General features: G+C 61.6%; 1 protein-coding gene across 17 annotated transcripts in view; it reads left to right on the forward strand.

The window, feature by feature from the left end:
* Window positions 1-539: 539 nt before the first annotated feature.
* TNS1 (tensin 1) overlaps window positions 540-23,686 on the forward strand; it is a 272,805-nt gene continuing 249,658 nt past the window's right edge. For 14 of the 17 annotated variants that reach the window (XM_073304965.2, XM_073304974.2, XM_073304971.2 and 11 more), the window contains exons 1-2: window positions 540-752; window positions 16,608-16,722. In XM_073304965.2, the coding sequence (XP_073161066.1) occupies window positions 672-752; window positions 16,608-16,722 (196 nt within the window). In that variant the 5' untranslated portion in view covers window positions 540-671. Of the gene's footprint in view, window positions 753-3,067; window positions 3,145-16,607; window positions 16,723-23,686 lie in introns of those variants that run through there. The other 3 variants (XM_073304979.2, XM_078854765.1, XM_073304980.2) reach the window with 3 other exon arrangements.

Raw genomic sequence — 23,686 nt, forward strand, 5'->3', positions numbered from 1 at the left:
GGGGCTGCGTGCTGTGGGCAGCTCAAAGTCTGCCTTTGTTCCGGGGACACATGGGGGACCTTGGTCTCGGCCTGGCACCTTTCTACCCCCTCTGCCAACTTTCCAAGCGGGGAGGGAGCTGGGAAATGGCCCGTCGAAACCCAGCCAAGTCTGTGCTTTGCCACCAGCCTGGAAACGGATCTCTCCCGGCGCTGAGCTGGGCCAGAGCCAATGCGCTGGGGGGCTGAGCTGGGAACCGGATCTGCACCCAGACCTGCTCCCGGCCCTGCAAAGCGAAGGAGGCTTCGGCAGGTCCAAGGTGGGGCAGGTGGAGAGGGGATTGCCCCGCTGGGGGAGGTCTGCTCGGGGGGGCTCTCAGTGGGGAGATGGGGCTGGCAGATGCCTGGGGAAATCCGGGCGCTTGGGTTCTTTAAAGAAGGGCCAGTCTATGCAGCCGGGGGAGGATTTTGTAGGCGCCTGGCAGGGTTTTCCTCCAGGCACCGCCTCCTCCTCGGAGGCGAAGGAACTGACCCAAGAAGAAGAGAAAAGCTGGAGTGACAGGGAAAGGAGGCAGGGACTAGTGGAGCGGCTGAGAAACACACTCGGGTGCTGCCTGCCGGAGAGATGGGCTGGCATCTCTTCTGGCGGGGCTGGCCCGGCTGCCCCACCGCCGCCCCACGCCCTGGGCTGCCATGCCCACGGTCTCGCTGAGCCTGCCGGGGGCCCGAACTGGCGACAGGATGACCTGGGTTTGCTTGTCCTGCATGCTCTGGGTAGGTGGAAGCCGTGCAACCTTGCCTGGGGACAGGCCATTCCCAGAGCCTTCCCCGGGGATGAAATTGGAGGGGGGCGGTTGGATTTATGGAGGGCTGGCAAACGACTAAACTGGCAACGCTGCATGGAGCACGTGGAGGGGGATGGGGGAGTTGGGGGGGGGTAGGGAAATCCCTGCCCCCCCCCACACTCTGGGCTGAGCTGTACAGTCATCAGCTGGGGGTGGGATGGGACATGCTTCCCAGTGGGGGCGGGGCTGAGCCCACGGCCTAGGCTGGGTTGATTTATGGTCTCGGACTGAAGTTCCTGGCAGGGCAGCTGTGGGGGGGAGTGTGTGTGTGGGGGGGGTGCTGTTTCTATCACCCCCCCCACACACACTTGGCAATCGATCCATTTACTGGTGTTGGTTACAAGTGTCTGCAGCTCCGGCTGGCGAAGGGGGGGGGCGGGGGGACTGACGGGGGGCGGGAATAGCAGCCCTGTGACCTAAGAAGGGGGTTCCTCTGGAGGCTGCTTTGCAAGGAAATTCTTGAAGCTCTCCGGGAGCATGTGGCTACCGGTGCTGCTAGCCAGCTGGCTGTGCTGAGGGTGGGAGGGAAAGTCTTGGGCTGGGCCCGGCTCTTCTAGTCTCTTTTCTTTGCTCCTTTGCTAACTGCTCCAGCATCACTTTTTGGGGTGCCTGATTTTGCATTTCAGAGGGGGGGTTTGTCCCCCTGGGGGTCCCTGCTCTTCCCTCCCCTCCCCACAACCTTGGAGGGAGCTCAGCACCTCGCAGCACCTGGGAGCTGAGGCAGGGTCAAGGGAAAGTGCCCCCTGGTGTGGGAGGTGTCTATGTCTCGCTGTAAGGGGCTGGGGGAGGGATAGTCCCCTTGGGATAGATGGCATCTTCCCCCCCCGCCCACCCCACCCCCACAGTGCCACAGACTGGGGGGATGGCCGGGTGACTGGTTGCTGGGGGGAATGGGATCAGATCCAGCTGTGGGGCTGAGCTGGCGTGTGAAGATTGGGGGGGGCACCTGGAGTTATGAAAGGCCATTGGGGGCAGATTTTTCAGTGTTTTATTCTTGTTTCGTTGCCAACAGGCCTGGGAGCCTGGCTGTGGCCCTGGACACCACTGCGCTAGGCGCTGTACAAACCTAGACCCACTGGAGAGTCTGTGCCCCATAGCTCTGCTCTGTGGCTCTTCCATTGCCCCCGGAAGCCCCTGCCTTTCTCTCTGCCCACCGTGACACCCCAGTGCAGCCCCCTCCTCCAGCAAAAGTCCCACTCCTGCCACTGGTGAGACTGGGAGTGGGGGTGTCGGGCTCTTGCCCCGCAGGACGACAGCTGATGACAAGCGCTCCACCCTTCCCAAAGCCCCTCCCCCCCCCCTTGGTAGCGCCATGGCCCTGTTGCCGTAAATGCTTTGAGGGGTCCTGGGCTGACATAGCCAGGAGGGGCCGGGAAAGCTGTCCCCGGCCAGACCTACCCGGGCCCGTCTCAGGCTAGGCTGGACCGAGTGCTGGTGGGCAGGGTGGCTGGCCCGGACGGGGCCTGTTCTAACCTCACGGGGTGGAACCAGCCCCTGGGGCAGGTGGATTTGGAGGTGGTGACAGTCCAGGGATAACAGGAGGCCGGGGAGGAGTGTAGGCGAATCGGGGACATGACAGCAGAGATCGGCAGCGAGAATGGGGGTTGGCGCTTTCTTCCCCCACCCGACTCTTTAACGAGCTAATGAATAACCCGCTGCTGACGTCAGGGCTTGCGGGGGGGGGGGGGGGAAGCTCTTTGCACCGGTCTAGTCCTGCTTGTTCGAGGTTGAGCTGGGACGCAGAGGATGCCAGGCTGTCTCCGAGAGGAGAAGCTGGGGACCCATGCAGGGGAAGGCTGGGCAGGCAGCTCTTTGCTTGGGTTCTGTCTCCTGGATCTCTCTCTCTCTCTGGGGCGTTGCCTATGCGAGGGCCCCCATCCCTTCCACGGTCACCCGCTTGCAGGGATCATTGGAGCCGGTGGGGCTGGTCCGCCTCTGGGCACACTGGGGTTTCGCCAGGTTCTCGAGGATCTCCATTGCTAGTGAGGAGATGCCGGTGGGCAGGGGCAGGATCCGAGTGGCCGCGGGTTCGAGGGGCCGAGGGGCCTCTCCGAGCGCTTCGGGGTCCAACCCTGCCACTCCCGTGGGGAAGGGCAAAATCTTCTTCGAGCCGTTCAACAGCTGAGTGAGCTGAAGCCTGGGAAGAGGTGGCCTGTGTGATCTGCATTTCCAAAGCACCCAAGAGTAGAACCTCCATTGTGCCAGACGCAGGCCAAACAAGAGACAGGCTGTGCCCCACAGAGCTTGAACAGAAAGACAGACGGAGGGTGGAGGCGGAATGGGCAATTGCCCGAGATCACCCAGCACAGCTAGTTGCAGAGGTAAGAACAGAACCCAGGTGTCCTGACTGCCTTAGCCACTAGCCCAGCCAGCCTCACAGCAGCTAAGCTCGGCCTTGCATAGATCTCCGATCTCAGTGGCTCTCTTGGGCTGGGACAGCCTGTTTTCTGGACCTTTTGAAAATGCCAAGTGGGATTTAAAGCAGTGGGAGCGTGGTGAAAAAGCAGAGGGGAGCTGCTTCCTTCCAAATACATCACAAAAATAGTTTCTGAACACTTCTGCCTTGTCTGTATTATCAGGGACAATTCTACCATCCTGCTCTAGTACCCAACCTAGACCACAGCTAGTTTCTTTTGTTCCTGACCGATTAAAACCACAAGTTCTTCTTATCCTTAACCTAACTAGCCAATACCTTTAGCTTCCCTTATCAGTTGTCTGCATGTCATAATGGCTCATTCAGAGACGTTGCTATCAACGCGCCCCTCTTTTCCATGTATGGCTGGATCTGGGGTGGAGTGCTCTTTAATGGTTGGAATAAAAGACGGGGAGTCAGGACCCTGGGTTCTATTTTTGGCTCTGCTACTTGCTTTATCTTTCCACAATTCTCCCTTTGCTTTTGCCCGTCTGGGAGGCCCATTGTGTCTAGATGTTTTGGGGTATGGGTGGGGAGGGGGTGAGTTGAGCAATGTCACCTCTCGTCTCCCGCTGCAGGGACTTCAATGCTGTCCTCTTCCTGGCTTATCTTGTAGTGAGTCACCCGCAGCCAAGGTCTGGCTTTGCTTTGCACCACCTTATCTTAAGCAATTAGAAATAAAACCTAGCGTGACAGCTCGCGTTGGGCACAGGCAGGCGAGCGGGCAGCTGCGCTCGCCTGGCAAGAAGCAGAGAGTGCTCATGCGGATGAGGGCAGTGATGGGGCAGCTGAGAGCTAGATCCCAGGAGGAGACCTCAGCCCTGGGATTAGCTAGATCAATGCCTTTCCCCCTGTTCTGTGTGCTGGGGGATAACGGGAGAGGACTCCAGGGCTGTGGAACAGAACCATTAACAGAGGTGCTGCAATTGAGGCCAGCATTCCAGCCATGTGCCCTCAGCCTGACTGCCTGGTGCCTCCTCCAAACTCGTCCCTTCTGCACCCTGGGCTCCTCCCTCCACGTTCCCTGCAGGGGGCTTCACTTCCCAGTGCATCGTGGGAAAGGCACACGGAGCAATGCGCTCTGCTGCGGCCAGTGGGTTGGTTTTTGGTTTGCTTTGGCCGCCGTGTTGTGGCGTAGCTCAAGAAGAGGGGAAGTGAGGAGAGCTGGTGCCCCCTAGAGCCGGGAAGGGACAGTGGGGTCTCGGTCAGTGACTGGTGGTTGACACTCATGGTCTAGGGCACAGTCGGTCTCCCAGGGAAGAGGTGGGATGATGCCCCAGGGCAGAAGTGCACGATTGCCTTGTTCCGGGGCAACCCCTTTCTCCTTCAACCCGGTCTGATGGAGCCGTGCGAGGTTGCGGGGTCAATTCAGTGGCTTATTGGTGTGATGAGTGTTGCTGCGGTCGATACAGTCGGGGGGTGTGGGGAATGAAAGGGGGTTCCAAAGAGGATGGAGCTCAGCTGTTCTCAGGGGTGGCAGATGACAGAACAAGGAGCAATGGTCTCAAGTGGCAGTCGGGGTGGTCTAGGTTGGATGTTAGGAAAAACTTTTTCACGAGGAGGGTGGTGAAGCACTGGAATGGGTTCCCTAGGGAGGTGGTGGAATCTCCTTCCTTAGAAGTTTTTAAGGCCTGGCTTGACAAAGCCCTGGCTGGGATGATTTAGTTGGGGACTGGTCCAGCTTTGAGCAGGGGGTTGGACTAGATTCCTCCTGAGGTCCCTTCCAACCCTGAGATTCTAGGATTCCCCATGGGGCCGAGTGTGCCCCTTGTTTGATGACTGTCAGTGTCTCTGTCGGATAACATGGGCAGAGAAGGCAGGTGGGGCAAGAGGAAGCAAAAGACCCTGTTGAAATGTGAACTGGCTGAGTCCGGCTGTTGGAGCCTGTGCGTACGCAAGCCAGGACATCCCCTGCAGCAGGGACACACAGACGCACCCACAGATCAGGGCTGTGCCCTCCAGCTGGGGGCAGCAGAGAGACCCCCCCCCCCATGCTGCGCACACACTGGGATTGGGGCTCATGCCCTCCAACGGGGTGGCACCCAGGCACACCAGGACTGTCCTCCCTCGTGGAGAGGGACGGACGGACAGTTGCCTTTCAAGGAATTTTCCTGACCTAGCTGTGCCGGTGGCCAAGCGCAGCCAGAGGGAGCGGAGAGAGGCCGGGCTTGGCTTGGCAATCTTGCGGCCCTGGAATTGCACGCAAAGGTGCGGGCTGAAGGCTGCCCGTCGTGTCCCTGAGCGAGGGGAAACCGGCCCTGCGAGATCAGCCCGAACGGCCCTGCCTTCCGGCCTCCCCGAATGCCACCGGCGGGGCTGAGCCAAATCTGCCTCAGCAGCTAGTTAGAGGGTGTGGGCGCTGGGGCTTCTCCCTGCCACAGGCTGGTGAAGGGGCTGGGCCACCAGGGCACAGCATTTGCAGCCTTTTGCACCCTGCCAGCCCCCTACTTCCTTCCTCACCCAAACGTGTCCTAATGATTACACCGCCTCCCGCAGCCCCCACGGCCAGTTCGCCGCCATCCCCTTACGGCTGCCTGCTCCTTTTCAGCCACCCTGAGCACTTAAAAAGCCACCCCCTTCTCCCCCCAGCTCCTCTCCCTGGCTCTCCCTAGGCAGAAATGGCGGGGAAGTGAGAACCTTGCTCCGATCCCAATTCATGGGCAGCCTTTGCTGCTCAGGCCCTACCGCGGGAGAAGCTTTTGCCATGCTCCTCAATTTCAGTTCCGCCTTGTGGCCATTGCTTCCCTTGTCTCTGAAAGGCAGCCGCCTCTGGGGTGGAGCACGGCAGCTTTTGAATGGCACACAACACCACTGTGCGACAGTCGGGTGGGAACGGAGGAAGAACAGACAAAACTGCATGGGGAATTCAGGGAGGCAGAGTGGAATTGCAGGGCTGATTACTAGGGTGTATATATAATACCTTGTAGTCCTGCAAAAAAAACCCACCATGGGATCTTAAACGGGCAAAACGGCCTGGCTGTTTGAGTTGAGGTGGACTTGGGTGGTCTCTGGCTTCCTGCCGCCATGCATAGGGCTGCTGGCAATGCCTGGAGGGGCAGGCGCCAGGTGCAACATGGGGGAGATCGTCATGTCAGATGTGGGGTGGGGAATCCCCGCCTTGGGTCTCTTGGGGCTGGGACTTGTTCTGTGGTTAGCAGACCCCTTTGCCGTTTGAAGCTGCTGGGAGCGAAATGAGGATAATCGCGGCTAATTAGACAGCAATTAAACTGGCGTGATGCTGCTGATCGGGCATCCGTGGTGCTGGGGTGGGGGTGGGGGTGGGGGGTCACCTTTGGCTGCTGGACGGCGCTGGGCTGGCTCCTGAACTTCCAGGCCCCAAAGGCACCGAACGCTGGCCCAGAGGCCCCGTCTCTTTCCTGCCCAGCCTCCCATGCCCGAGCACAGAGCCGTGCCCGCCTGGCGTAGTGTCTGAACCAGGTTTGGGTCTGTCCAGGCCGGGGGAGCCTGTGCTGAGCTCCGTCCTCCTCCCCGCAGTGAGGGAGCGGCTCCTGGATGCCCTGGCTCAGCTCTCTGCGCGCTCCCCAGGGGCGAGGGCATGGGGCCAAGTGGTAATTGACGAGGTCAAGAGGCAAACCCACCCCTGGCCGCTCAGCTCTGGAGGTCAGGGTTAAAGAGACGCCAGGCTCCTGTCGCTGAGCGGAGATGCCGGGACTTACCCGGCATGGGGGGCTCGGAGACCCTTGTTTATCTAAGCTGCTCAGCTGGCGGCGCTGGGGATCGGCGTCCCTCCTTGCCGAGCCCTGGCCTGGGGCTTTCGTTGTTTGCAGGGGCCAGGGCAACCTGCCTAGCCACGTAATCACTTTTAGGTGTATGGTGGGAGCACCTAGAGGGCCCGGCTCAGATCAGGGGGGCCCAGGGCTGCACAGACTCCATCTGAGAGTTGGGGGGGTGGTCGGCACTGCACAGGCTCCATCTGAGGTCAGGGGAGGACCCCATCGGGCCTGGTGCTGCACGGACCCCTCTGAGATGGGGGGGTCCCGTCGTGCCCGGCACTGCACAGACCCCGTCCGAGGTCGGGGTCCTGTCGTGCCCAGTGCTGCATGGACCCTGTCAGAGCTTGGGGGGCCCCCTTGTGCATGGCACTGCACAGACAAGTAACAAGAGACCGCTCCGGCTCCAGGGCACTCCCAATCTAACTGCCCCAGAATAGGGGTCTCCGTTACACTCCTCCGTCAGGGAGCCCAACCGATGCCACGTGACCGATCCGGATCCAGCAGTGCCCGCGCCGGGAGCGTTGGCTCTGGTTTCTGGCAGACCGTTTTCAGGGCTGAATGCAGCCCGGGGGTGGCGCTCAGGGCTGGGGGCGAGCCCTATTCCCAGGGCAGCAAACATGGGCCCAGCAAGCTGGATGAATGGTGTGCATGCAAATGAGTTTGGACATGTAAATTAGCCCATGGGTTCATTTGCATAAAGGGCCACACCTGGAGCTGTCCAGAACCTGGCAGCTGTGAGATGCGAGTGTGGCTTGTGCATCCAGCTGGGGAGGGGAGCGGGCACTACCCCCCCCCCCCCCCCAGCTGCTCCAGGGCTGGCTTGAAGCTAGTTTGCTTTTCCCATGGGCAGATGAGCAGGGCCCCTAGCCTGGGGTGAGCGGCCGGCAGGGCTGGCCTCACGCGGGGCCGTGCCCGTCCCATGATGGCAGTGCTGGGCTGCGATCCCTGCTGGGCAGCAACTCCAGGGGGCTGTCCTCATGCCCCCTTCTGCAAGAGAGCCCCCTCGGACCTGCCAGCCGGAGCCGGGCCCCGCGCCTGAGGGAGAGGAGCTGGGCTGGAAACAAACAAGTTAATCCCCCTCTCCCGCCCCGTCCCTGCTGGGGGCTCGTTTTGTGTCTGGGTCCCAGGGCCAGGGCCTGGGAGGAGGGGTGTGAGCTAAGCTGCCTGGGAAGGTGTCGCACACCCCACGCTCCAGCCGTGGGAAAGGGGGTACCCCCCCCACACACACTGATTAGGAAGCAGCTCACACTTAGCTGTGGCCGGCACAGGCTGCTCCTGTATGCGCTGAGCTCTGAATAGGAGACGTGTCCCCAGCCCCTGGGGGCCCGGGAAGCGGCAGCTCGAAGGGGCCCACGCGGGTGGCCCCCGAGGGCTGCGTGGAGGGCACTGTGGCAAGAAGCCTTTTGCCTGCACTTTGCTCCAGCATCAGCCTCGCCGCCTCCGCTGAACTTCTCTTCACAGCTCCCCACCGCATAAGGCAGGTCGGGGCTGTCTGCCCCATTGCACAGATGGGGAAACTGAGGCACAGAGCGAGGCACAGGGTACCAGGTAGAGCTGGGGGATCGAACCAGCCTCCTTTGCGGCAGCTTTACTGCCCAGGCACTTCTGCCCCAGCAGAGTTTGGTAAAGGCCTGCCCTTCTCCCCTGCCTGAGGGGGCCTGAGCTCCGCAGCTGGGTTGTGTGCACAGCTGGGCCGGCCGCTGCCAGCTGGGGGGAGCCAGGGTGTGGGCCGGGGGCCACCTGCTGGCTCTCCCTCTCTGAGATGGAAAGAGCGTGTTCCTGGGGGCTCCAAGGCATGGCTGCCCGCTCGGCACTGGGTGTGTGTAATGCCCAGCCCCACAGGGGCACAGAGATGCAGCCTTGTTATGATCTGGGCTAGTTGGGAGGGGCTGTGGGCACAGTACCCTCCTTGTCATCTGGCTTCTCTGGTGGGTGGTAGCCGCTTTCTTACCTCTTCCCACCGGTCTCTGTATGCCCCGCTCTGGTGCTCTTCTTCCAGCGCGGTGGTATCCTGATGCCCCCCAGCCAGCCCTCACCCGGCTAAGAGCACTCAGACGCTCTGTGCTATCCGTGCCCAAAGAACGCCCCCTCCTCTCTGCACCTGGCCAGAGGCCTGCGCCTGTCCCTGTCCTACCCGGGCCAGGCCACGGTGCCCGGGCACTCTGGACCCCCTGGCGCTGTCAGTGTAGCTTGTTCGCGCCAGGGATGGAAACTGCTGCCCGAGCTCGCCAGCAGCCCGTCTGCCCAGCAACACCTGGTGCCGGGAGCCCATGTCCCTGGCGTCCCACCCCTGCCCTGGCTCCAGAATGAGGCAGAGCCCCATGCAAAGTCTGTGTCCTGACATACAGCCCACCCTGTGGGATCAGTCCTGAAAGATGCCTCCTTCCCCAGCCTCCCCGCAGGGCAGGGACACCGTCACCCAGTACGGGGAGCTGGGGAGTGCAGGAGACAAGTCTGTCCCAGACTCTGGAACTCATTGCCACCAGGGAAGAGGGAAAGCATCCCCCAGCGAGGGGGCCTGGCCTGGCGCTGGCAGGCATCACTAGTCTAATTAGGGCTTTGCTTGTCAGGAATGGGTGGATTTCGTTTGGTTTAATGACTTTCCCCAGTGGGGAGGAGGGAGTGGGGGACTCCTGGGGGCCAGGTCGCTCGGCAGAGTAGAACCCCCCCAGTGCAGTCTCCAGCCGCCCCGGGACACCGGCACGGCCCAGCTGGGGAGCGCACAGAGGTCAACCCCGCCCGGCCCCTGTGGCCGAGCCCCTTTGGGGCCCGGAGGAAGGCCGGCCAGGGGGTTCGAGGTCAAGGTTTGGGACGTTCCTTAGCGGCAGCTGCGAGCAGCTGGCCCTCGTTAGAGTCGGGGGCCGGAGGGGGGGGCAATGAGCCGAGTGGCCGGTTCCTATCCTGTCCCCGCAGAGAGTCTGAGCTGCCCCCCGGCGTAGGGCTCGGCGCCCCATCGCCCGGGGGATGCCTGGTTCTGCGCCCGAGGAAGAGCTGGGTGACCTGACCTGTCCCCCCCCGAGTCTGGTTTGCTGGAGGCGCCCTGGCTGGCCAGAATACAGGGGAGGGGTCCCGGTGAAATGTGCCCCTCCCCACGAGGCGGCACCGCAGCCCCCTGCTCTGTGCCGGCGAGCGTCTGGGGGCCTGAGGCGATTGGCCGTGTTCCCCGGCGGGGGCCAGAGTCGTCCCGCTCCCCCCGGCAGCCCCTGGCCTGCCCCATGGCCGAGGCTGGAGGGGCAGAGAGGAGCCTGGGATGCAGACGCAGGGTTTAGTGCCACAATGCCTCATTCTTCAGGCCGGCTTAAATAAACAGCCCAGGCTGCAGCTTCTCTCGGCAAGCGGGGCTGTTTGCCGCTCGCTTCGCCCAACAGCCAAGTCCGTCCCTGGGGGGGTTAGCCGGGATCGGCCGGGCCGGGGCTCAGCCCGGGGGGTGAGCCGGGATCGGCCGGGCCGGGGCTCAGCCCGGGGGGTGAGCCGGGATCGGCCGGGCCGGGGCTCAGCCCGGGGGGTTAGCCGGGATCAGCCGGGCCCAGGGTCAGTCTGTGGGGTTAGCCGGGCCCAGGGTCAGTCCAGGGGGTTAGCCGGGATCAGCCGGGCCGGGGCTCAGCCCGGGGGGGTTAGCCGGGATCGGCCAGGCCGGGGCTCAGCCCGGGGGGGTTAGCTGGGATCGGCCGGGCCGGGGCTCAGCCCGGGGGGGTTAGCCGGGCCCAGGGTCAGTCCAGGGAGTTAGCTGGGATCGGCTGGGTCCGGGCTCAGTCTGTGGGGTTAGCCGGGCCCAGGATCAGTCCGGGGGGATTGCCAGGATCGGCCAGGCCGAGCCTCAGTCCATGGGGTTAGCCGGGATCGGCTGGGCCCAGGGTCAGTCCGGGGGGTTGGCCGGGATCGCCCGGGCCCGGGCTGAGTCTGGGGGGTTGGCTGGGATGGCCCGGGCTCAGTCGGGGGGTTGGCCGGGATCGCCTGGGCCGGGGCTGAGTCCGGGGGGTTGGCTGGGATTGCCTGGGCTGGAACACAAGGTTTCCGAGTCGAGCCCATTGCTGAGGTTACTGTTGTTTCTGGGCTGGGGCAGAAGGCAGCTGAGCGAAAGCCACCAACAGCCGGGCGCTCCGCGGGCACCCGGTTCCCGTCCAGCTCGGCCTGCTCCAGGGCAGGGCTTGAAGCTGGGCGTGTCTGGCAACCTGCCAGCTGGGAGCCCTGATCCCCGGGCCGTTGGCACCGAGCCGCCTTGGCTGAAGTGTCAGTAAAACAGGCACGTTCCCGTTAAACATTTTGCTTGTATGGACCTGGCGTTTTCCGGCGCGATACCCGTTCGGTGACGAGTCGCTGGCCAGCTGCAGCTGGGGGGAGCTGCCCCGGGGAGGGGGCTGCCCCGAGAGCCCCTCAGCTCAGTGGGGCACCAGCAAGGGGGCGAAAGGGGTCCTGCCCCGGGACGCGCGTCCGGCTGTGGGGACAGTGGCCTCATCGCGGCACAGAGCAGACCTGCCCTGCACCAGATGGGCTGAGCTACTCCTTTAGCCAGGCCCTGGGCTGGAGCTGGGACAGGGGCTGGGGGTCTGATCCCCAAGGGCAGCCTGGCACCCAGATCTGGCTAGTCCTGCAGAAGGGGATTGCTGGGCGGCTCCCCTGCCAATGGAAACCGGGCGGGCAGTATCCTGGGCCCCTGGGAGCTCAGCAGAGCCCCGGTGAGTTCTGGCCTGGCCTGATTCAGAGCCGAGGCACTGGACTGCCCAGGTGTGGGGCTGAGGCTGTCTGCTGGCGCCCCCAGGTCACTGTCTGTGTGTGGGGCCAGGGCTGTCTCTGGATCAGGGCTGCCAGCATGGGGGGCTGGGGCAGCTCCACATTCCTGCTGCGGGGAGTCCCCTGGGCCCTGTCTAGGCCCCAGGGCTCCCCCAGTTTCCAGCACGTTGGTCCCCTAGAAAGGCTCCGAATGGAAGCGTTGAGGCAGTGAGAGCGAGCTGCCCCCGGAGCCCCCTGGCCCGGGCCCGGGGCGAGGTGGGATCTGAATGCAGATGAGCCGTGGCCGAGCGGCTCATGTGTCCTGGCCCCAGCCCTTGCCAGGCCGGGCGCACGGTGCCGGCATCGGTTTAACAGCCCCTATTCTGCATCAATCACGACGCCTGGCCCTGGCGCAGACCGAGCCTCAAGTGCAAAGGGGCCGGCATGCTAATGAGCGCAGCGTCTCCAGCAGCCCCTGGAGCGGGCGGGGGCAGCCCAGGGGCCTGGGCAGGGTGGTGTGGAGATGGGGCCCCTGCTTCTCACCCAGGGGGAGCTGGGCTCTGCTTCTGCCATGGCTGGGGGGGGTCCTCTCTCACTCCCAGTCAGTCACAGCACGAAATCGCAGTGGGGCTTGGCACAGACTTGTCCTAACGGGTCGGTTCAGCTCCAGGGACACTCAGAGCTGGGTTAGCAGGGGGCTGCGGGTCGGGAGTGTGGGGCGCCGGCGGAGCTGCGGGGGGGAGCCCAGGGCTGGGCTAGCGGGGGGCTGCGGGTCGGGAGTGTGGGGCGCCGGCGGAGCTGCGGGGGGGGAGCCCAGGGCTGGGCTAGCGGGGGGCTGCGGGTTGGGAGTGTGGGGCGCCGGCGGAGCTGCCAGGGGGAGCCCAGGGCTGGGCTAGCGGGGGGCTGTGGGTCGGGAGTGTGGGGCGCCAGCAGAGCTGGGGGGGGAGCCCAGGGCTGGGCTAGCAGGGGGCTGCGGGTCGGGAGTGAGGGGCGCCGGCGGGGCTGTGGGGGGAGCCCAGGGCTGGGCTAGCGGGGGGCTGCGGGTCGGGAGTGTGGGGCGCCGGCGGAGCTGGGGGGGGGAGCCCAGGGCTGGGCTAGCGGGGGGCTGCGGGTCGGGAGTGTGGGGCGCCGGCAGAGCTGTGGGGGAAGCCCAGGGCTGGGCTAGCGGGGGGCTGCGGGTCGGGAGTGTGGGGCGCCGGCAGAGCTGCGGGGGGGAGCCCAGGGCTGGGCTAGCAGGGGGCTGCGGGTCGGGAGTGAGGGGCGCCGGCGGGGCTGTGGGGGGAGCCCAGGGCTGGGCTAGCGGGGGGCGCCCAGGGCTGGGCTAGCGGGGGGCTGCGGGTCGGGAGTGTGGGGCGCCGGCGGAGCTGGGCGGGGGGAGCCCAGGGCTGGGCGAGCGGGGGGCTGCGGGTCGGGAGTGAGGGGCACCGGCAGAGCTGTGGGGGGAGCCCAGGGCTGGGCTAGCGGGGGGCTGCGGGTCGGGAGTGTGGGGCGCCGGCAGAGCTGCGGGGGGGAGCCCAGGGCTGGGCTAGCAGGGGGCAGCTCGGAATCAGGGCTCTGGGCCCCCTTGGCTGCCAGCGAGGTGGGCACTGAGTCTGGGGAGCTGCTCTTCCCTCTCCCCGGCAGTCTTGGCTGGGCCCTGCTGGTTGCTCTGCCAGAGGCCAGGGCCCTTAACGTGACTGGGCAGGCCGGCCAGTGCTTGGAGTGCCCGGCAGGACATCCGGGGGTGGGGGGATCGTGGCTGGGATGTGTCCCTGAGCCCAGGGAGAGACGGGACAGGCCTGTCTGGGCTGGCATCTGGCATGCTGCCGAAGGGTTCTGGCACTTTGCAGGGCGGGTGAGGGCCATGGGAGGGAGCCGGCTAGGAGTTTATCCCTGGGGGGGGTTGAGAAATCCATAAACCCCACAGCAGGTCCATTCTCCCACTGGCCTCTCCTTGGGGTCCCCTTGTCTGTGCTGGGCCAGGAGATGCCCAGAGCCCTGGCCCAGATGGCAAAGCCGTCTCTAGCATGGAGCTGCCATTGGCCCAGTGCCCGGCTCAGCTCTGGACTGGCTCTGCGGCAGGGGGAGACAGTGGGAGAAGGGTGCCAGGCGTGCCGTGACCCTAGGGAGCCAGCAGGCACTGATCCGAATGGGGAGGTTGGTGTCCAGCCAGTCACGTAGGGCCTGAATTAGCCTTTGGCATGCCCGAGGGAGGGAGTGCCAGCCGGCCGGGTCGCTTGAGAAACCTTCAGCCCCTGCCGCTCCGGATCCGTCTCCTGGAAGGGTTCCCAGTGGGGCAAGCTCTCTGCAGGGAAGGATTGGCCGGCCTCTTGCTCAGATCTGTGCTGGGGGCATGGTGCCGGGGCACAGCCCGGGCACTTTGGCTGCCTGCTCCTTGATCCTTGCTCTGGGCTCGTGTCACGGAGTCCCCGGGCGATGCTCTGGAACTGCTCCCCACGAAGCCAGGCAGGACTCTGGGGAAGTCTCCTCACGGGGAGCAGCCTGTCTGCAGGACACACGGCTCCCCCGGCTTCCCCCTTCCTGGGTCTGACCTCGGACCATTCAGCATCCTCTGCCCCTCCCTGCGCTTCCCACAGCGAGTCCGCCCAGGCAGGGTCCTGGGGGGGCCAGAGGGTCCTGCCCCCCAACTTTGCAGTCAGACGTGACTCTCAGCCAGCCAGTAACACAGAAGGTTTATTAGACGACAGGAACATGGTCTAACACAGAGCTTGTAGGTGCAGAGAACTGGACCCCTCAGCTGGGTCCATTTTGGGGGGCAGTGAGCCAGACAACCACGTCTGCCCTTCACTCCATGTCCCCAGCCAGCCCCAAACTGAAACTCCCTCCAGCCCCCCCTCCTCTGGGCTTTGTCCCTTTCCCGGGCCAGGAGGTCACCTGATCCCTTTGTTCTCCAACCCTTTAGCTCTCACCTTGCAGGGGGAAAGGGCCCAGGCCATCATTTGCCAGGAAACGGTGTCGGCCATTCTCTGTGTCCAGACCCCTGCACACATCTGCCCTCTAGGGCTCTGCAAGGATCATACCCCCTTATCCCACCCCCTATATACTTAAGAACTGCCTGGGGAAACTGAGGCACCCCCACACTATTCAGAGGAAACAGTAAGAACAGTCCCACTTTGTCACAGCGGGGCTCCGAACCCAGGAAGCGAAGCTGTGGGTAGCGATGTCGCCCCCTAGTGAGCGGCTGCATCGACACGGAGGATAAAAGCCCTACTACTGGGGCGTTCTCGCGCGAGCTCCACAGTGCCGCGGCTCTGCTCCCAGGGCCACCAGGCTGGGCCGATGGCTTTGCTACAAAGAGCTGCTGGAGGCAGGGTTGCTTCCACACCCCTGTCAGGCTGTGCCCAGGGGACTGCCAGCCCGGGAAGCGCCCCTGGCTGCACTGGGTGGTGCGTGTGGGGGGGGGAGCTGTGTCCGATCCACTTTTGGGGTGACGTTGGAGGAAGCAGACCTGAGTGGAAAGGGGTCTGGACTCAAGTGGCTGGCAGTAGGGGCATCTTACCCACATCTCTTAGGGCTGATGCGGTGTCTATCACTGTGGTGTCTGGGCACTGGGGTGGGGGCTGCCAACTACCCCCACCCCTCGCAACTAGGCAAAGGCGCAAGAAGAGCAGAGGAACGTTTTGTTAAATGTTATTGGGTGTCACTTGTAACGTCCCAGCCAGCGCAAGTCGCCTGCTCCCTGGGGCCCAGCCCGGCCTGGCCTCCCCTGCTCCGTCGGGGGGCTCTGGGCAGTGCAGCCGGGGCAGGGGTTTGCGGGCTGGGGGGGGGAAGGGGCTGGAGCTCCCTGGAGGGTGGGTGGGCTCACGCCGGCTGCGGGGGAAGGGTAGGACGGAGGGGGTGAGAAACGCCTGCATCCCCCACCGGAGTTGGAGGATGTGGCCTCAGTTTCCCCAAGCAGTCACTGGTGCTAGAACCTGGGCTGTGGCTTAAAGGGGGGAGAACCAGCCACTGGCGAACACCCAGGTGCAGTGCGTAGTGCCCCTTTAAACAGCTTGTGAGTCTCTAGCGGCGCTCACTGTGTGCCTGGCTTCAGGTCTCATCCTCACTGCCTGCTGCTGGGTCTTGGCTCTTTACAGGACAAACCCGAAGCAGGCGTAGGGGCACCGGGGAGGACGGTAACTGAGGGCACTAACCATACACACCAGGCCGGGCCTGGCTACACACACACGGCTGTTCTGCCTGGTGTCCGGGTGCTGCAGGGATGTGGGACACAGTGAGCGCCGCCCGGGGGCCCACAGACTGTTTAAAGGGATCCCTCCCGATTTCTAGGTGCTACACGCGTGCGTAAGGCAGCCTCCCTGCCCCCAGTTTGCTGCCAGTCCTGGCACGTTTGGAGGAGCAGGGGGGATGGGTGTGGCCAGAAGACAGTTCCCCAGAGCTAGCGCTATGCCCATTTACACCTGCTGAGGATTTGGCCTGTAATCTTTTCCTCATGTAGCAGTGAGTTCCACAGGTTAATTGTGTTGCATAAACAAGTGATTCCCTCTGACCCTGCTGTTCAGTGGTGTTGCCTTTTTCTTATTCTTGGGATTGATCTATCCTCCTGGGGGTCAGACTTCACGCTTACCTGAACACGGGGGGGGGGAGGGGCATGGGGCAGATGCTCAGCTGGTGCAAATCAGCGTCTTCCACTCAGCCCAGCAGAGCTGCACCAGTTTGCACCTGCTGTTGAGCTGTGTTTATTCTGCAGGAATGGGAGCCAATCCATTGTGCTACTAGAGGGGAAACTGAGGCACGGGGTGGTGAAGTGACTTGCCCAGGGCTGCTGACTGAGGCAGTGGCAAAGGCTAGGTCGAGCGCTGGGACTCCAATGTCTGTGGTGCTCAGCCAGTTGCTGGTTGCAGGGGCCGGGGGCGGGGCGGGGGGGCTCAGCAGGTTGGAGCCCAGCTGTGGGTGACTGACCGCTCTCCTTTCTGCCCCCCCACAGCCTGAGGACCTGGAAGCCCCCTCCTCCCACACGTTCAAGGTGAAGAGCTTCAAGAAGGTGAAGCCATGTGGGATCTGCGGGCAGGCGATCACGCGGGAGGGCAGCATCTGCCGAGGTGAGTTCACAGGCTCCGACGCAACCGGGGAGTGGACTGAGCCAAGCTGGTGCTGTGTGGTGCCCACCGGGTGGCCTGCCATGAGATGAGCGGGGGAGGTCTCAGCCCAGTTCCCAAGGGAGGAGAGCCGGGTTCACAGCCAGGCTGGTGGTGTGATCTGAGGGGCTAAGGAGGGAGCAAGCTCCGTCCGGGGCGGGGCACCAGACTCCCACGGGGCCACGGGGCACTGCCACGTGCCTGGGAGCATCGGTGACACTTTTGGCCTTCACACCATCCCCTGTCAATGAGTTCCACAGGCAATGAAATGTTCTGTCTTATTTTCTGTCCCTTTCCTAGTTCTTCCTAGCACACTGCTAGCCTTTTTGACTGCTGCTGCCCATTGAGCTGAAGTTTTCGGAGGACTACCCACAGTGACTCCAAGATCTCTTTCTTGGGTGGTCACGGCTAATTCAGACCCTGTCCTTGGACGTGTAGAGTTGGGATTATGTTTTCCGATGTGTGTTATTTTGCACTTATCAATGTTGAATTTCATCTGCCATTTTCTTGCCCAGTCACCCGGTTTGGTGAGATCCCTTTGCAACTCTTCACAGTCTGCTTTGGACTTCGTGATCTTGAATAATTTTGTATCGTCTGCAAACTGCCACTACGCCGTTCACCCCTTTCCCCAGATCATTTATGAATACGTTGAACAGCACTAGTCCCAGTACAGACCCCTGGGGGACCCCACTGTTTACCTCTCTCCACTGTAAAAACTGACCACTTATTCCTACCCTTTGTTTCTTGTCTTGTAACCAGTTACTGATCCACGAGAGGACCTTCCCCCTTATCGCACGCATGCTTACTTTGGTTAAGAGACCTTGTCAAGGCTTTCTGAACTTCCGGTACACTAGATCCTCTGGATCATCCTTGGCCACATGTTTATTGTCCCCCTCAAAGAATTCTAATAGATCGGTGGGGCGTGATTTCCCTTGACACAGACGGTGTTGACTCTTCCCCAATAAATTGTGTTCAGCTACGTTTCGGATAATTCTGCCCTTTACCATGGTTGCAACGGCTTTGTCTGGCATTGAGGTGAGGCTCACCGGCCTGTGACTGCCAGATTCGCCTCTGGAGCCTTTTGTAAAAATAGCCATCACGTTAGCTGCCCGCCCTGTCCCCTGATGCAGGGGCTGATTTCAGTGGGGTGCCGTTGCAGTTCTCCGGGCTGGCCACAGGATGGCACCCCAAGACTCTGCATCAGGAAGAGCTGTGGGTGCGGCTTGCTGGCCAGCGCTGGATAAAGGGGGCTGCACCTCTCTGGGGCAGGAAGGGACCATATGTGGTGTGCTGGGCTAGGACCCCCCCTCAGGGATCTTCCCAGCTGCTCAGCCCCTAAGAACCACCTTGGCCATGCCCAGCCTTCACTGGGTGCTGGGGAGTCGGACCCTGGGGAGCAGGGATCCCCTTGTCCATCAGTGACTGTGCAGCCAGGAGGGATCCAAGGCCCCTGCCCTGAGCCCGGGAGGGTCTGGGGTAGCGGGGGGTCCTTTGCCCCAGGCCGTGTGCTCTCTCTGGGGTGAGGCTCCGTCTCCCTGTGGAAGGGGCTGAGAGAGCAGGAGGCAGTGCTCAGAGGAGGTGGGGTGGGGATGAACCAGCTGGGCCCACATGGGGCAGGGCAGTTGAGCCCCCTAGCTCGGCCCTGGCTCCTCCCTCCGGCACCTCGGAGGGGATCGGAGAGAATGGGGTTTCCTTTCTGTGGGTTCCCAGCACGGCGCGGCCTTGAGTTATCGATAGGGAACCTGGATCCAGAGGGGCCAAAAGCCATTTCACAGAGGGCTTGTGGGCCAAGGTCCTGACCGGACGTCAGGGCGAGCCCAGATCCCCGGAGGACGGGCCCAGTCCGAAGGGGTTGGCAGGGGGATCCGTGCAGCTTGCACTGGAGACCCTAGTGCTGAGGGGCTGGCAGGTGTTGTTTGACTGAACGCAGAGGCAGTTAGATCTTGGAGAAAGGAGGGCCGAGCCGCAGCTCTTGTTTGAAGCGGAGCAAGGGGGTCTGTTTTCTCTGCCTGGGGCTCCCTTCTCCTGGGCCGTTCCTTGGGGGCTGAGCTGCTGTCTACGTGGGCCGGGAGCGTGGGAACAGAATATTTCTCCCTCATGGTTTTTCCAGGCGTGCGGAAGGGGGAGGTTCCTGGCCGGGGGTCCCGGTCGAGCCTCCGCCCGAGAGGAGAGTGGGCAGGGGTCCCCGGAGCTGGGGGGGCCGCCTGGCGCTGATCTAGCGTCCAGCCGGGCCTCTGGCTCAAGTGACCTGTCCCTGCCTTCAGACGGCTGGGGGGCAGGTCTGAGCTCACCCTGTTGGCTGCTGTCCCCATGGGGTCACAGAGCTCAGACCTGTTCTGGGGGGCCCATGCTCAGCCTCATGCCTCATGCTTGGGAATCAGCCTGCGCTTTCCTTTGCTCACCCCGCCTCCGCCCATTAGCTCGGTCCCACCCCCACTGACCCCCTCTCTCTCCTTGATCTCGGTGCCCTTCAGAGCCCCATAGCTGGTCCCTCGGGCTCCCGGAGGCAGGACGGTGCCCGGCGCAGCCTCACCCCACCCAGAGGGGCACCACAAGGCCTGCAGGTGGGACGGCTGCAGGGCGGGGATTGACCGTGACATTTCAGGGGCTCTAGGCGCAACGTTGGGTAGCCTGGCTGGAGGGAGCTGTGTCCGTTCACTCCAAGGCCGAGAAACCGCTGTGTGCTCCTCAGAGCCGCTCCCCTGAGCGCGAGGTGATGCCCGGGCCTAGTGATCTTTGCTCTGGCCGCTGCTGGTGATGTGTTGGGAGATCCCTAGCGGGGAAGGTGCTATAGGATCGCAAGGGGTGTCCACAGCCTCCGCGCTAAGTGGCCAGCTGGGCTCCGTCCCTGCATTTTGGGACCTGGTCCTGCCAGGAGCAGAGCCCTGCTGCCCACTGGGGCGACGGGCAGGAGCCCTGAGGAGGTGGGAGCGGGCAGCACGGCCCTGTCAGCTGGCACGAACTGGGGGAGATCAAAGCAGAGAAGGGGTAAGGAAGGGAGAGGAGCCCTGTCACGGCCCCCACCGCAAGGTGGGGGAAGCCAGCATGGCTCTATGTGGCCCATCCCTTCAGTGGGCGCTGTCCCCATGGCTGATGTCAGCGGAGACATTTCAGACCCCGATTCTCCCCTTGTGTGACCGTCCTGGTTGGACCCCACAGAGCCCCGATGGCAGGACTGGGGTCTTGGCATGTTCAGTGCTGCCTCGGAGCTGGCAGGGGGAGCTCACACATGGATTTGATGGTGCCTCCCCCTGCCCAGTTTAACTATTTGTTTTCCTGTCATGTCCGAGTGGTGGGCATGGGGGCGGGGTACCGGTGGGTGTCCCCCAGCATGTTGAAAAGCAGGTCGGGGTTGGAAAGCAGGGTGCCAGGCATTCGCTGTGGGCCAGGATGTGCCGCCTTTCGGGGATCGGGACCTGCAGCAGCTGTGCGCATGTCGTGCTGCCCACCCCGGGGCATGATCATGTCCGACTGCACTAGCCAGGATGGATCGGCCCCGGCCTGGCCTGGTGGGTAAGGCACTGGAGTGGGATTCAGGAGATCAGGGCTAAAATCTGGTCCTGCCACAGGCTCTTGGGCCAATCACTTAGTCTCTCTGGGGATCACATCCTGCTTGTCTTGGCTGTGTAGATGATAGATTGCCATCAGGGCGGGGACTGTCTCTTACTCTGTGTATGTACAGCACCTAGCGCGATGGCACGTGGATCTCGCTCGAGCCCTCTAAACATGCTGCTGGAATACAGGGAGTGGGTGGAGGTACCCTGGTACTGCAGCAAATAACATTATCCATTCGGCACGGGGTACTTCCCGGTTTGCCTTTCTGAGTCAGTGCCGGGCCATGTATAATGCCAACGGGCGTGGTGCTTCCTCTTGGATGAGACTCGGGCCTGAGACCTTGTGATCATTAAAGAGCTCTGGATGCTTTTTGTGCTGGGGCGGGGATGTTTGTGACTTAAATTCCTTCTGTTCTTGTAGCTGGAGCAGGCGTTCTCTGCTTCCTGACTTAAGCGGGGGTGTTGTGTGCGGCTGTTTAACAGTGGCTCCGCTCCACCTCAGAGGTGGCTGCATTTCATCAGGGAGTGCAGTGCTTCGGGAAAGGTTTTACTGTAAGCTGGATGGGGCCGCAGCTATGGAAGGTCATTCTCTCTCTCTCTCTCACATGCTGCCCAAGGCATGTGTATAAAGGCGGAAGAACACGTGCACGGAGGGAAAGGAGGATATGAGCTGGCCGTGGCAGACCCCGGCGCAATTCAAGTCCCACTGATATGGATCTGTGGCGAGGTGAAGTCACTGGGCAGTGAGCCGCAAGCTCCTTGGCCCAGCCAAGTCCCTGTTATCAGGGCGGTCAGGTGCACCCCTGCTCTGTGCTCATTTTCCGATGGCTCTGCCGAGAAGGAAAAGCTTATTCAGGTTGCAACAATGCTGGCTTCCTGTGTTCCCTGCTGCACCAGGAAATAACCCCAGAGAGGAGAACCTCGAGGCACTGGGCAGCTAGCAGGGCTGAGCTTTGGGGTGGGGCGGGAGGGATCCCTTCCCGGTCTCCTCCCCTTTCCAATCAGGGACTCTGTGGTGCTTGTGTCCCTTTGCCAGCTGGAAAGGTGGTGGCGAGAGAATGGCCTTAGTAGCGTGATCGAAAATCCTCGCTCTTGCTTATAACAGCAGCCCCTTTGGAAGTTCAAAGGCAAATCCGCTTCCTTCCGCGCTGGAAGTTGTGGGTCTGGGTTGTGTGCTTGCACTTCCCGGTTTGTTGTTGTAGGGTTGCTGCTGGGATCTGCCGGGGAGCTGCTGGAGGTTGCTATTGTGTGTTGCTATTGTAGTGTTCCTCCTGAGTGCACAGGTGGCGTTTGCAGACCCTGGTTTGTTATTGTAGGGTGGCTCGTGATTGTGAGGCTGTTGGTTTGGGTTCAGCAAAGCGTAGGGAAGAAAGTGCCCCGGGGAGAGTTGGCCTGGATTAAGGAGCGATGAATCGGCTTAAATAAAACAACTGACCCGCATGCGCGCACGCCGGTATGCATGCACACGCAGAGTTTTTCCTCTGTTTTCCCCGTCTGCACTTGCCGGTCCAATGGTCTGAAGGGATTTCTAGAAATCTCAGAAGAAAGCATCTCTCTGCAAGATTTCTTGCCCGGGGGGCTCAGGCAGTTGCGTGCATCTGGAGGAGGTTCTGAGAAGCATCGGTCCGTTTGGGTTCTTAGGCACTCTGGACCTCTCCAAGCTCAGCCGTTGTTAATACTTGTCGTACAGACAGCCCGTGGTGGAAGATACAGGCTGAAATATAGTTGAGATTGGAAGAGTCTCTTCGGCTCTGGTTATACTGTGTGATCCAGTGGATGCTGCCTCAGACTCAGAAAAGCTAGGTTCTGGCACTGACCCACTGGCTGATCTTGGGCAAGTCATGTCCTTGCTCTGTGCCTCAGTTTCCCCATCTGTAAAATGGGTATGATGCTACTCCTCTCTTTTGTAAAGTGCTTGCAGCTGTGCAGGTGAGAAGCTCCGTCTAAGACTGAGCTGATTATTATTAGCTGTTGTCAAGGCTGATTCCCCACTCTGGCACTTCAAGTGCAGAAGGTGGGGGGCCCGCGAGGATTAAAAAAATGAATACTGGCCACTTCAGGCTGGTATTAAACTCCCGAGGTCACCGCTTTTCTTTGGCCTTGGATGGGTAGATGCTGCCACCACCCAAGTGCAAACCCCTTGAAACCCAGGAAGGAAGACTTAGGACTTCCGTCCTGTGGGGGACCCTCAAGCCCTTTCACCTCCCCCGGCCGGGGAAGAGCTGCGAAAGAAAACCAAGGAAATCCGCTGTTGCCACCAGCTCATTGAACGACATATGCACAGACCTCTTGGGACACTAAAAATCCAGTCCTGTTCTTTAAAAAAGGTAAACGTTATTAAACCCAAAAAGAAAGGAAATACGTTTGGAACTTCGGCTTTTTGCTAGATCTTAAAAGAAACAATTACAAAAATTAAGCATCAAGATCGCGCTCTTGAGGTTCAGCGTAAAGGTTACAAGCAAAACAGAAGCATCTGGGGTTAGCACAGAGGCGTCCACAAGCCAGTAAGAAATATCCCTAATCGCGTCTTTCTAAACATTCCTGATCTACTTACACATGTGGGTTGCTAAAAGTAGTTCTCGGTACGATCTGACGATTTTCATATCTGACTTAAAGCTTCTCACAGCATAACTGCTCCCTGTTCCCCTCTTCCCCGGAGAACAACAACAGACAAAGGGGAAGTTTTTTCCCAACTTTAAAAAGTTCTAGCCTTCCCATTGGCTCTTTTGGTCAGGTGCCCACTCCTTTCCTTTTACCTGTGGGCTTCTTAACCCTTTACAAGTAAAGCAAGTAGAGAACAGCTACTAAGAGGGATTTTATAGCTAACGGGCTGAGCTACCCCCCCCTTAATTTATCACAGCTGTGCTGCTGCTTGGGAAACATGGAACCAGATTTCCCAGAATGAAAAAGTGCAGTAAAATTCCCCTGGGATGTGAGAGTCAAGCTGGGGTCTTTGTGTCCCCCCGCACCATCAGCAGCAGCCCCTTCGTTCCCCCCATAACTCCGGTCACAGTGCTGATGGGGATGATGCAGGAGCCGGAGTGGAATCCAGCTGTGAGATCTAGCAGGAGTTTCAGATCAGACTCCGGAGACTCGCAGGGGGCAGATCGCAGTTACCTTAAAAAGTGGCCAGTTCAAAACCAACCGAAGGGAACAGTGTGTAACTAGCCTGGCCAGTCGCTGCCATGGGAAGTCACTGGGGACGAGAACTTCGCACAATTCAAGGAGGGACTGGACATTTACATGGCCCTAACGGATATGCAGCGTTAGCATAATTAACGATGGTGGAAATTTCAGAAGGGTTATTTCAACTTGATGCTTCAGGGCTTGGGCAGATCCCTAGTAGAGACAAAAGGCAGATTATCCCCCATCTG

This window comes from Lepidochelys kempii, chromosome 11, assembly GCF_965140285.1.
Source record: "Lepidochelys kempii isolate rLepKem1 chromosome 11, rLepKem1.hap1, whole genome shotgun sequence".
NCBI lineage: Eukaryota > Metazoa > Chordata > Testudines > Cheloniidae > Lepidochelys > Lepidochelys kempii.